Source organism: Lichenostomus cassidix, chromosome 6 (assembly GCF_008360975.1).
Source record: "Lichenostomus cassidix isolate B80296 chromosome 6, HeHo_3.0, whole genome shotgun sequence".
Classification (NCBI taxonomy): domain Eukaryota; kingdom Metazoa; phylum Chordata; class Aves; order Passeriformes; family Meliphagidae; genus Lichenostomus; species Lichenostomus cassidix.
In genome coordinates, this window is record NC_139487.1 from 2,444,274 (window position 1) to 2,456,958 (window position 12,685).

The following is a 12,685-nucleotide window of genomic DNA, read 5'->3' on the forward strand; positions in this document are numbered from 1 at the left end:
AAGAAGTAACCAAGATAAAAACCAGATGTGCCCAACCTACAATGCCATGATACTCCCTTTTTAATTGTTCTTTTTTCCAAAATATTGGTCTTGCCATGAAAAATTAAGATTCAATTCATTACCACGAAGTTTCTGGATGATTTGTTTTAAAATTAGGTGCCATGAAGGTAAGAAACACCAGCTAGATCTTTTAATATTGCAGAAGTAGGGTACTTAAAGGCAGTTTTGCAATCAGCAAGAAAGATGTCATTATGCAGCAATCTCATGATTAGTGGTTTGATCATTTACATATTTAACAGAGTACAAAAATAAATCGGGCACAAAGGAGTGAAATATTTTAATTCCATTTCACTCCATTTCATACCTGGGTAATTATTTATTAATTTCACTCCACCTCCTTTTTCCTCTGGGATTTGGTTGTGGGTTTTTTCCTGTTTTTTAACTCAACTTTTATATCCATGTTAGAAACTTCCACATGCATGTCCAGCTAAGCTGATTTGACACAGAAGGATCTGAACTGTTGCTAAACAACAAATGCAGCTCAAACCATTCAGTGTTGCACACACCAGGGAAGGGAAGAAGAGAATCACAAAGTAACTTCCCAGCAAGGCAGAAAACTACCTGGAAACAAGTCTAAGTGATCTGATAATGCATTGAAATGATGTGGATGAAACAGAAGAAAAGGATTTTTGTATTTTCAAATCCAACTCACCCTTTGCCTTCAACGATTGCTTCCTTAAGATGGATATAGGAGGCAGGGAAGATGCCCTTGGAGAGGAAAAAGAAATGTTCAATTATCAGTTGCACACAATATATTGTGTTTATTACCAGAAAATACACCAAGACACTGCTGGGCCTGCAGAGCCATTCACATCCTTGAGCACCAGAAGTGTTGGGTTTGGGACTTTTTTAATAATACATTGAAATTTTGCATTGCATGTCCTTTCAAGGTGTTACTGCAACCTTACAGCTTCTCTGAAAAAACAGCCTAAATTAATCAAGATCCCAGAAATAAAACAGTATTTTTTAAATAATCCAAGTCAAGCTAATATAGTAAATTCTACCATCACACTCTTTGAGGTAGGAGTTCAGTTTTGTTATTTCCTGGGAATGCAATAATAGATATTCTTAGACAGACACTAGGGGGAAAGCACATGGGAGGAATGTTTTTTCACCCCAATTTAAAAAAAAAATGCAAAATCACTAAATTTAGTGCAGTCAGACCAATGCAGCAACACGTGGGATCAATTTAAGGCAAGAAAAACATCTAATTGCTTCTCAGGCTGTAAAAAACACATTCATGAAATACGGTTTGGAAGAAATTTAATGCATTCCCCCACCAAAAAAAAAAAAAAATTTAAAAAATACCAAAATAGAATAAAAACCCAGGCCTGGTAAGGAAATGGGTGGGATGAACCACATAACTCTGCACTTTTAGACTCAACTAAAAACACACCTCTGGAGGCAAACATGGCATTTGCAGTGTTTCAGTGAAAAAAGCAGCAAACCCTCAAGTTTAATTTCGTTTAATTACTACTCTAACGTAAAAGGCTCAAAAAATACAACACGATGCCACAACCAGTATTTGTGTGGTTTCCTCTCTTTTTAGTTCAGAGAAGCTGCTATGAATGCAGCCCTTGGTGCACACTGACATTACACTGCAGAGAAACCACCTCCTCCTCTCCAGAGAGAAGGACTGAAAAATCCCATGGCTGGGATCCCTATTCCTCTCCAAGATGCAACTGCATTTCTCCAGGAATACATTATTTAACACACACTGAAGCAGTGCAGCTTCTAAACAGACCAAGGAGAACAGCAAGTTCTGAACTTTTCACTGAGGCAAAGGTTTGGTGCATCAGTTGGTGCACAGAGAAAGGTGATGCACATCAGGACATATCTAGTGACTGACTTATCCTGAAACTGCACAACTGGGATCTCACAATCATAAACAGCCTGGCTTGGAAGGGACCTTAAAGCCATCCAGTGCCACCACTGTAACGGGCAGGGACACCTTCCACTGTCCCAGGTTGTTCCAAATCCTGTCCAGCCTGGCCTTGGCCACTGCCAGGGATCCAGGGGCACCACAGCTTCTCTGGGAATTCCATCCCAGCTCCTCCCCACCCTCCCAGGGAACAACTCCTTCCCACATCCCATCTAACCCTGCCCTCCTTCAGCTCTAATCCATCCCCTCTTGTCCTGGCACTCCATCCCTTGTCCAAAGTCTCTCTCCCATCTTTCCCATAACTCCTTCAGGCTCTGGATAGCCACAATGAGGTCACCCCAAAGCTTCCCTTTTCCAGGCTGAACAATCCCAATTCCCAGCCTTTCCTCAGGGCAGAGCTGCTCTATCCCATTAATGATCCTGGTACCTCCTCTGGATTCACTCACACAGCTCCACATCCTTCCTTTGCACCCCAGAGCTGCATTTGCCACTCGTCTTTTAGGCCTTGCTAAAATAAATTTCCATCACTTGAAAAATCCCCATTGGCCAGAGGCTGAGAACACAGAGCAGCAGTGAGCAGTGCACAGCTGGGATTCAGTTCCAGCAGCACCAGAGACCTCCACAAACCCACAGTCCCATTATTCCAAGAGAATATTGGAATATTCCAAGAGAAAAACAAGCATTCCTCTCTGGCAACACTCACCTTCTTGGATTTCTTCCGTAGTGTGTAACCCCTGTACCAGCCTGGGAGGGAAAAAAGGGGGAAAAGCATTAAAAAGTTCATTTATGACACCTCCCAGCTGCTCCTTCCCAGCTCAACAGCACTGTGAGGTGGTTTCTGACTGTGCTTCAGCCCTGCATATCCCACCTGAATTTCAGTTTTCCATAGGCTTCATATCCTGGATCAAACAAGTCATCCTGGAAGCTATAAACTCAGTGATGATAGAGAGAAGTGCATGATGGAGATGGTGGTTTACACGATGTGTTTAATTGCTCTGCATTTAATTTTAATTACTAATTCATCAACACACACAAAACCAATTCAAGAGCATTAACTAAACAAAAACGTTTGACTAGTTCCATTTCAAAACCTATTTAAACTGCACAAATCCAAGTTCTGAGCTGCTCGCCATCCCATCAGAAAACAGGAATATTTGGAAATTTAGGAGTCACATATAAAAATAGAAAAGCAAGGAGCCCTTTTGGAAAGCTGTGCCTGGAAAGAGGAGTTTGTAGAGCAAAGCATCCCTGTCTGGGAGAGGATGGGGAGAGCACAAAGCAGATGTGCAATAAAAACTGCAGTCCCACTCCTGCTAACAGGGACAAAGTTCCATGAAATCAACACATGCTGATCAATTCATTATGCACACTCTGGGACCAGAAATACAAATTAAAGGCTGCAGCACACGGGATTGTTCAGTCTGCTCTCCTGCAGCACAAGCTCAAGTGATTCATCACCATCTCAGCACAGCCCCTGGGGCTGCTTAGTGCCACCTCCCTAATGTGGTGTCTGTAAGCAGCACACTTCAGTGCCCCACAGAGACTGCCATGGCCTCTCATCCCACATTCCCACTGCTTCCCCAGAACATCCTCACTGCTGAAATGAGCACTCCCAGCTTCTGGCTCAGGTGCAAAGGAGGCAAAGCATTTCTGCCTGTGTTAACTCCACCGGCTGCAATCCATGCACAAATTCCAACCCTAATCAAAAACTACATTTCCACACTTTAAGTTGAATAAACCAAAATTTTGAAGTGCTGGAGTTTAAATGATGAACTCCATAACTCCGCTCAGATGCGCTCTGCAAGCTAAAGAACAAATAATGATTATTTCTTCTCCTGTGCTGCCTCAGGACATCCCACTGCACCTGTGGAATAAAAGCCCTACAGCAGAGCTGGCTGGCCCTGGATGAACCTCTGCCTCCTGAAGCTTTCCAGTCAGAGAAGAGAGCAGCCAAATCTGCCTTGGAGAGCTGGCTGCACTCCTGCTCCTTGCAGAGGTCCTGAGTGGCCAGGCAGGTCCAACCAGGCTCCAGCCTGCAGCCATGCAGGGAGCCCAGTTTGCCAAGGCAGCTCTCACTGGTCCAACTGGAGGCACTGGGTCAGGCCATGAGCACACTCAGATGGGGACAGTGGCACTGAAACACACAAAATTATCTCTAATTAACTACCTAAAAATATGGGAGAGCTGGGGGTGTTCACCTCGAGAAGAGAAGGATCCAGGGAACCTCAGAGCTCCTGCCAGGGCCTAAAGGGACTCCAGGAGAGCTGCAGAGGGACTGGGGACAAGGGATGGAGGGACAGGACACAGGGAATGGTTTCCCACTGCCAGAGGGCAGGGAGAGATGGAATCCCAGGGATTTTGGGAAGGAATTGTTCCCTGGGAGGATGGGGAGGACCTGGCACAGGTTGTGGACTCCTCATCCCTGGAGGTGTTCAAGACCAGACCTTGCTCTTAAAAAATACAATGGGACATAACAGCTGGAAGTGTGCATCCAAGGAGATGCTCAGCTGAGAAAAGAGACCAATAAAATATTTCTGCCTCTGTCAAAGCTGCAAAAGACATTCAAGAATTTGCTGTGGTTACCCTCGAACAATGAATCCATTTTCTACGCAGTTGCACTGCATTTAAAAACAAGCAAACAAAAAAACTGCAACAAAAACGAAACTTTCCCGTAATAACAAGAATAACTTCTATGAAAATCCCTGTTTGGGAAGCCAAACTCCCTTCTCCCAGCAGCAACAGAAATTAACTGATGCTCCAACACACAACCTTGGTTTTCAGGTTGATTTTCTGTTACATTCCACAGCAATCCCCCTTAATGAGCCACATTTATTGATCATATGGTTCCACTTGCCCATTCCATCAAATCATGGAAAGCAACAGAATTAAGACAATAATGATCTGGAAAGTACTAATGCAGAAAGTGGCAAATATTTGTTTTTTAGGGTATCTGCTATAAAATGCAATCCTCCTCTATTGCAGAGAAGGGTATTTGGAATTCAGATGGTTTTCCTGTTTGGCTTTTCTTCTAAGGCTCAGATTAGAAGAAACGAGAGAAAGTTTTCTAACTGAAAAATAAACTGTCTAAAATACTTCCTAAAAGGAGAACATTAATTTTATTTTCAACATCACTTAGTCTAAAATGTAGCTTCATCTTTACTATGGTTGCTGGGAAAACACAAACTTTAGTATTTAGTAGAGAAATGTGCACATTCATTTCCAATCTCCTCACTCCTATAAAAATAAGGAATGTTTTCACAGAGGCTGAAACTTTACAGGATCTGCACACTGAATTATTTCTACACAATTTTTCTGCATTTCAGAAAAAAAAAAATTCCATTACTAGAATTTTAAATGTCCAATTATTTTTAGCAATAAAAATGAATTCCAAAATAAGTTCTACTCATAGGCAAGGAAGGAAGTCTTATTTTAAACACAGGGTCAAGGTTAATTTCAGCAATCAATCCTAGTACCTGGAGGCAACAGATATCTCATGCCTGTCCTAAAAACAGATTTTCCAGTCCATGGATGTGAGACTGAGCCCTGCCAACTCCTCACCTCTGTCTTCTGCACAGAGACCACCTGAGCAAGGATTTCCCAGGAGCTCTTCTTGGCAGATCCAGAAGGAAAAAAACCTCAATCACATTTCTACCTCTTCAAAGCCCATAGACACAGACCAGTGTTCAAACCTACTCTCAACTTAGGAATTATTGCAGGAAACTAATTTAAAATTGTGTCAGATTTCCAGCAGGACGAGGGATCAGAATGTCTACTCCAGCAGGAATCCATGAAAGATTCCAACTGTTTTTCCCACAGGGAAAAGGGGTAATAGAGACCTTGGAGAAGCAAAACCTCAGATCCTCTGTAAAAAGATCTAACTGACTCTTCAAACAACTTTTTGTCCCAGGATTACTGAATTAGAGGATTTTCCTTTGGATTTCCCATTCCCACCTCAGGCTGCCACAAACAGGACCGAGGGCAGGTGAAGTTCCCAAACACCTGGAAATTTATGGCACAAAACCTCCTGGGGCACAATCCACAGGGATGTTATCCAGGGAAAGTGGGAGATCAAACAACTCAAACAATCCCCTAATAATGGCACCTCAGTGAACGAGAGAGAGATAAGAATTACAGCATCTAATTCCCCATCTCAGCAGGTAGGGAATGAGCAGTCAGTGTTTGGGAGAAGAGGAATTTGCATCTCTTTTAACATAAACTCATCCCATGTGCTCCAAGCCCTGACAGGGTGAAGGTTTTCCTAGTATTCAAGTCCAGGGGAAAAGTGACTCACTGTCCCACTCAGCTGGCAGCAGCCAGCATTTGAGTTTCACATTCCCTGCTCAGGATTTCTCCCACATTCATTAAACAAATCTATTTATATATAAAAGGACAAAGCCGTGCAATATTTGAATTGTTTCATTTGCATTGAAAGGCTTTGCTTTATTAGGTTTTTATTAAAGCATGCAACGTCTTATAGCGGAAAGATTGCTTTGCTCAGAGTCAAACTTGGCATTGCAGCAGCAAACTGAGCTCCAGGAAGATGCCAGGCCAGAATAATGAGAAAATGCAAAAATTCACTGCACAGGGATGATCAACTCTTGTTGAAATAGCATTGCTTGTTTCAGTAAATGCAATAATAAAAAAAAAATCCAATTAGGTCAATAACGAAAATAAATGTATCACACAGATCTACCAAAAGAGAAGCAAATTTAATCAATATATTAAAGCATGTTTCCACACAACAAGGAGTTTTACTGTATTTTAAACACACAGAGATTAACTCTGGATTACCTACACATTTCCAAACTGCAGCACACCATAACATTTCAACTCGAGGATATAATGAAAGAGTTTTATTTTGCTCGGATTAAGAGCTGCAAATGTTGTGACAATTTCCACATCCTGTTGATTATCAAACTCAGCATTCAAATTCCCTTGTACATGGATCAGGGAGGCAAGATTTTGGTACAGGTGACATTTGGAGAGTTTCATATCAAAAGAGGTATCTGGAAAAGCCTGAGATCAGTGCACAGCACTAGCACAGGTACCCATCTTAGAGACACATCAATAATTTAGGACCCAGGTGACTTTCAAATTCAGATTAAGCTTCTTTTAGCAGCAGGTTCTTTTGCATTACCCAAGGGAACCCAAAAAGCATCTCCCATTTCTCTAACACAGGGGAGATGCTACAACTGATCCATACAAATCCAGCTGGGTGAAAATTCTCCTTCCCAAAAAAATCCAGTGGTTATTCAGCAGCTCATCAACCCCACATGTCTTTATCTGCTTCCACTCCCAATTCATCACTTGATAGCATGAGGAGGTAGGAGGTCACAAACGGCAAAGGAATTCAATTGCCCAAAAAAAAAAAAAATTTAAAAAGCTACTTTTCAACTCAATTTTTGCCACCTTACCCTCGTATGTTTCCAGTATGTGCACAGTGTCACCGATCTGTAAGGAAAGCTCATCTGGTCCCCTGGCATCGTAGTTGTAGAGAGCTGCAGAAAGGAAACACTGCTGTTAGTACAGGCAAAACAACAAAATCCCAGGATTCTGTTTCTCCACATAATTGCTTTTATTACTCATTGTTGCCATTCTGAATCTTCTTGTAAAAAAAAATTTTAAAAAAAAGGAAACTAAAAATGCAGCCAAGTTCTGAACTCCATTATTATTTCCCCTTGTAACAAAACAACCCCACAAGTTCACTTTCTAAAGCTGTCCCTCACTCCGTTTATAATGCTTTCCTTCTTCATGGCAATACACTCAATTAATTTCTGCTGTATTTTCCAGCCTTGCAGCACTCTGTGTCAATGTTAGGCAGTTCCACAACAAACTGCACTGTCCTTCCTGTCAGCTCAACACGCAGAGAACTTACAAAGCATCTTTAGAAAACTCAAACTGCCATGCTGATATTAAAGAATGATTGCAGTCACTTCATTCATTTACTGCATGCATAGTATAGTGAAAAAAATGATTTCCGAATTCCTGAGTGCCAGAGGCAACCACATCAACTCAGTGTATAACAAATTACAATCAAAAATAACATTAAGTCAAAGACCACTCCTTCCTGCTCTTCCCAAAAGCAAATCCAGAAACTCTTGAGCACTGTCCAGAAATTCATCTGACAAATGTTACAAACTGGGTTTGGTTGGAAAAAAATACTGATCTGAAAAACAAAACAATTACAACTCCTAAAGCCAAATTTTTACGTTTCAAATGGAGTAAAAACCCTGCAGGAGAAAAATCTTCCAATACCAAGGAGGATCCTCCTGATTGAAGGTAGAGACTGCAATATTTCACAAAACTGAAATTAAAGAACTTTAGTCAAGGTGGACCCACAGAAGTTTCTCCCTCAATTTACAACTGCAGCTCCTCCCTCCCATGAGGAAGAAAAATACCTGAGAATCAGAATTTCTCCCTATTTGTCATAACTCTTTGGGAAGCAAAAGTGATTTTAGAACACAAGAGTTACCTGCAAACTTCCTACCATCCCTCAGATAGCCACTGTTTTGCTTTCCACCTCAGTTTCCAGGGCAGGGAAATAAAATATCAAGGGTGTTTTATTTGGGTAAAATAAAAAAAGTATGACCTGGATAAGTTACATGTGAAATTTTCAGACCAAGAGCTCACAGAGCACCCACAGCATGTTCCACACTCATTTCAGGTAACAAAGCACTTCCAAAAAACCCCCGAAGAAAAATACCTGAGAATCAGAATTTCTCACTATTTGTCATAACTCTCTAGGAAGCAAAAGTAGTTTTAGTACACAACAGTTACCTGCAAACTTCCTACCACCACTCAGATAACCACTGCTTCGCTTTCCACCTCAGTTTCCAGAACAGGAAAATAAAATAAAATAAAAAACGAACGACCTGGATAAGTTACACGTGAAATTTTCAGACCAAGAGCTCACAAAGCATCCACAGCATGTTCCACACTCAATTCAGGTAACAAAGCACTTCCAAAAAACCCCTGAAAGTCCAAACCCACAGCCATGGTTACAAATCAAGCAATGAGAGATGTGATCCAGGAAACACCTCCCTTACCTGCCCAGCTCTCTCCTACCTCAGCAGTCCTGAGAGCCTGTATGACCCACAAGATCAACCCCCCAAATCACATCTATAAAAACTGGTAACTGCAGAAAAAATACTGATTTCAGCCCAAAGCTGATAATCGGTTTAGCCCAAAGTTCACCCTCTGGGAACATCCAAGGGGCACATGGGGAGCTCTAATCCCAGCACAAGAATGGGGCACAGAGCCCAGGGCTGCCTCCAGAATTCCTGGTTTTCCTCCCCACAACTCCTGGAATTGCAGCTCACAATGTTATCCCCACTAAATAAATCCATAACAGCCTGTCTGGGTCCTTTTCTCTGCAGAACTCCTCTGGTTTGACAGATTTTAGAGGTGCACTCCAGTTTATTTATTTACCTCTTACAAGTGGAAAAAGAAACATGGAAAAGCAGTTTGGAAAACAAAATATAAGGTGGAAAGTTATTAATGGACTAAAAGGACACTACAGGGTAAAAAGAATAAAGCTCAGGTGCACTGCAGAGACCAATATCATCAGTATTTAAATGAAGGTTTTAGAAAATAAAAGTTTTTATTGACATCAAAACAAGCCAAGCTATTCCTGTTTTAATGTTTTCCTAATTTTGCCATTATTAAAGACAGATAAACCCTCCTTCCCAGGGTATCTGGCACAGGAGAATGGAAAGCCATAAATGCTATTCTGCAGGAGAAGGGAGTTCTGAGCAACACATTGACAAAAATGAGCATTTTTGACTGCTCTGAGCAGAGGGATGATCACAGTGGTGAACACACAGCACGTGGGACAGTCTGCTTGGAAACACTCCCTGGAAATATTCTCATTTCAGCTTTTATCCATAGCAGGGAAAACAAAGTTACACAGCCCTAACTCCTCCAAATCTGTGTGGCTGGAGTGCAACATCAAAAAAATAAATAAATCCATCCTTTGGGTGTTTACTCAGATCCCTTCATTGCTCCCAGCTCAATCAAGAGGCCCCTGGGATGTTCACACATCCAAAAATGATCCAAAAACGAATCCAAGGACAGTCTCCCACCTTCAGGACCCTGACAAGCAGCTTCACTGACTCATCCCAGACAGCAGCCAGGAAAAATTTGCATTATAACAGATTAAAACCCAGTTCTGCACTCAATTCACACTTCAGCTGAGCATTTCTCCAACATTAAGCGGAATAACACTCACCATCAAAGGCAGCTAGGAATAAAAGGCACTAAAATTTATGCCCAAGAGTGCTAAAGTGGTGTCTGGCACAACAAGGAAGGTCAAGCAACAGGAGCTGCAGAGCAATGACCACTTCTTCTGACAGAAGGTGACAAACAGCCATCAAGTGGTAATTACTGCCCACCACAGCTCCCTCTGACCTCAGCTGACTGAGGAGCCAGCGAGGGATGATTTAGCTTTAAAAATATATATATGCGTGAAAAATATGGCTGGAAGACGAAATAAATCACATTTCTGGCTTCCAACAGCATTGACAGATCGTGGAACAAACAACCCAAATAACTATAAAGTGCATTCCACCCCTGGGATTGCAAAGCAAGGCTCGAACTGCACCACCAGCTCCTCTGTAAGGTGGCAGATTCCTTCTCAAAGGAATATTTTTTTTTATGTACAGTGACATCAAAAGATGTTATGACAGGAAATGTTTGATTGGAGCAAACGACAAGGTTTTAATTAAAGGAGAACATAACATTTGGAGGAGTAAAGCATGAAACTGCTATGTTTGCATTTTGTCTCGTCAACTGCATCCTCAGCTATCATTTCAAATATTTAAAATCCTGAGGTATAACTTCCAATTTTGAAGTTATTTTTTACCTGAAGAGTGTTTTGATTAATTTGAAAAATCCCACATCCGCACAAGAGGCCTGAAGTGCCAAAAGCAAAGGATTAAGCGTGGGCACAGAAAGAGGCATTTTTTCAACTCTAAAGAGTTGATAAAGAAAGGAACAATGAACAGGGCATTACAGTAATTGCAGCAAAGCCCCATTTAGTGTTAACAAACACAAACCAAACTCCTCTGTGAGCTGCAATCGTTAATCTGCACACATTAGAGAAATGAGGAGAGCAGCACTGCAAAAATGAGAGGTGACAGAGAGGGGGAAAAAGGCAAAAGCAAACAAAGGTAACACCAGTTTGTGTTTAATTTACATTTAATCAGCTTTTTTTTCTGACTGTATGAAAGGTGAGATATCTTAGGATACAATAAAGATGTTACAGAGTAATATTCCCTGGTATTACTTTGCTTTAAAGGTTGTATTAATCATTCCAAACTCCTAAAAGAAACCAAACTACATTTAGCACATTATCAGCTTTATTTTACACTATCTTAAAAAAAATAAACAAAATCCCTAAATCATATCAGTGCTTTTTCAATAAAAACAGACTGAAATTGCAGAGGTGAAAGCAAAGTATTTTGTGAATTCTCTAGAATTAAAAGATACCTGAAGGTTTTAATCCTATTTTCCCTAAAATAAAAGTGGTTCATTTCAGTATTCAGGCAGATTCCTTAGTCCTCTGCTTCTCACCTACAGGAGTTTCTAATTTCTACAGCTGAGACTAATGGAGAAACAAGAGGAAAAAAAAGCAGTGTTTGAGTCAGGAGTTGTACCTGAGAACTGCTGAAGACAATTATTTCACGTGTGCATTAAGCAAGGGGAGATCCTCCTGCCTTCACCTTGTGTTTTGTCATTCCTGGTCTCACCAAGCTTGATTCAGAGTTCTTTCTTAATATTTTAGTTATCTTGTTATCCAAACATTCCCACAAAATTAATTTCCTCAAGAGAAGAGGAGCCTGGAGAAATTCTTAGACCTGAACAGTTACCACCAAGCTAAAGGAGAAAATCCAGCTTGCGGTTCCTCCTGTCCAGTGATGCTCTAATCTTATTGATTAAATCCATGAATGTGGCTTTTATCACAGGATTAGCCTAAATCCCACAAGTTCAAGTAGATAGAAAGGATTTATCCTCATTTTCCCTTACAAAGGTCAGCTCCTTTCAGTTCCCTCTTCTGAGAGCGAGAAATGAAAGGAACTCAGGAGTTCATCTAGAAACTCCTCCATGGCTACACAGGGCATCTGCTGAGGGTGAGAGAATCCTAAACTCAGATTTTGGAACCCCTCAGACTGCAATCCCTACAAGGACAGCCTGCCTTCCCTCCTGCAAAGTGAGGACACAAGAAGAGTGAAGGGTCACCAAGCTTTTCCAAACACAAGCAGACACCTCAGGTTTCACAGCAGATGGCAAGGGGAGCAACATGTTCTGCATCACATTTGGTGTCTTGTCACTCACTATGCAGCATGAATTAATAAGGTGAGGAAACTTCACAAATCCAGAACAATCCCAAACTTGAAGCCTGTTCCCTTCCACAAGTGCAACCACCCTGCTGCTGAGTCCTGCAGGCAGAGCTCAAGTGGGACAGAGCAAGATGTCCTTTCCGCACTAATTACAAATACAGAAAGGAACAAAAAGAGAAAAGGAGCTGCCCAGGGAGGTTTGGATCCCCTCCCTGCAGGTGACCAAGGAATTCCTGGCTGTGGCACTCAGTGCTCTGGGCTGGGGACAAGGTGGGCATCAGGCACAGGTTGGGCTCAGCTGGCTGGGAAATCTTTTCCAACCTCAATGATTCTGTGAAATGAAGAGTTCTGGACCAAGCCAAGATTGCCAAGAAACAAGTTCAGGTCCTTGCTTTGCTTCCTCTCC

General features: G+C 41.6%; 1 protein-coding gene across 4 annotated transcripts in view; it reads right to left on the reverse strand.

The window, feature by feature from the left end:
• DOCK1 (dedicator of cytokinesis 1) overlaps window positions 1-12,685 on the reverse strand; it is a 251,333-nt gene that overhangs the window by 223,807 nt on the left and 14,841 nt on the right. For all 4 annotated transcript variants that reach the window (XM_085064608.1, XM_085064609.1, XM_085064607.1 and 1 more), the window contains exons 2-4: window positions 7,357-7,440; window positions 2,646-2,686; window positions 713-768 (exon numbers count right to left, since the gene is read on the reverse strand). In XM_085064608.1, coding sequence (XP_084920734.1) covers window positions 713-768; window positions 2,646-2,686; window positions 7,357-7,440 — 181 coding nt within the window. The remainder of the gene's footprint in view (window positions 1-712; window positions 769-2,645; window positions 2,687-7,356; window positions 7,441-12,685) is intronic.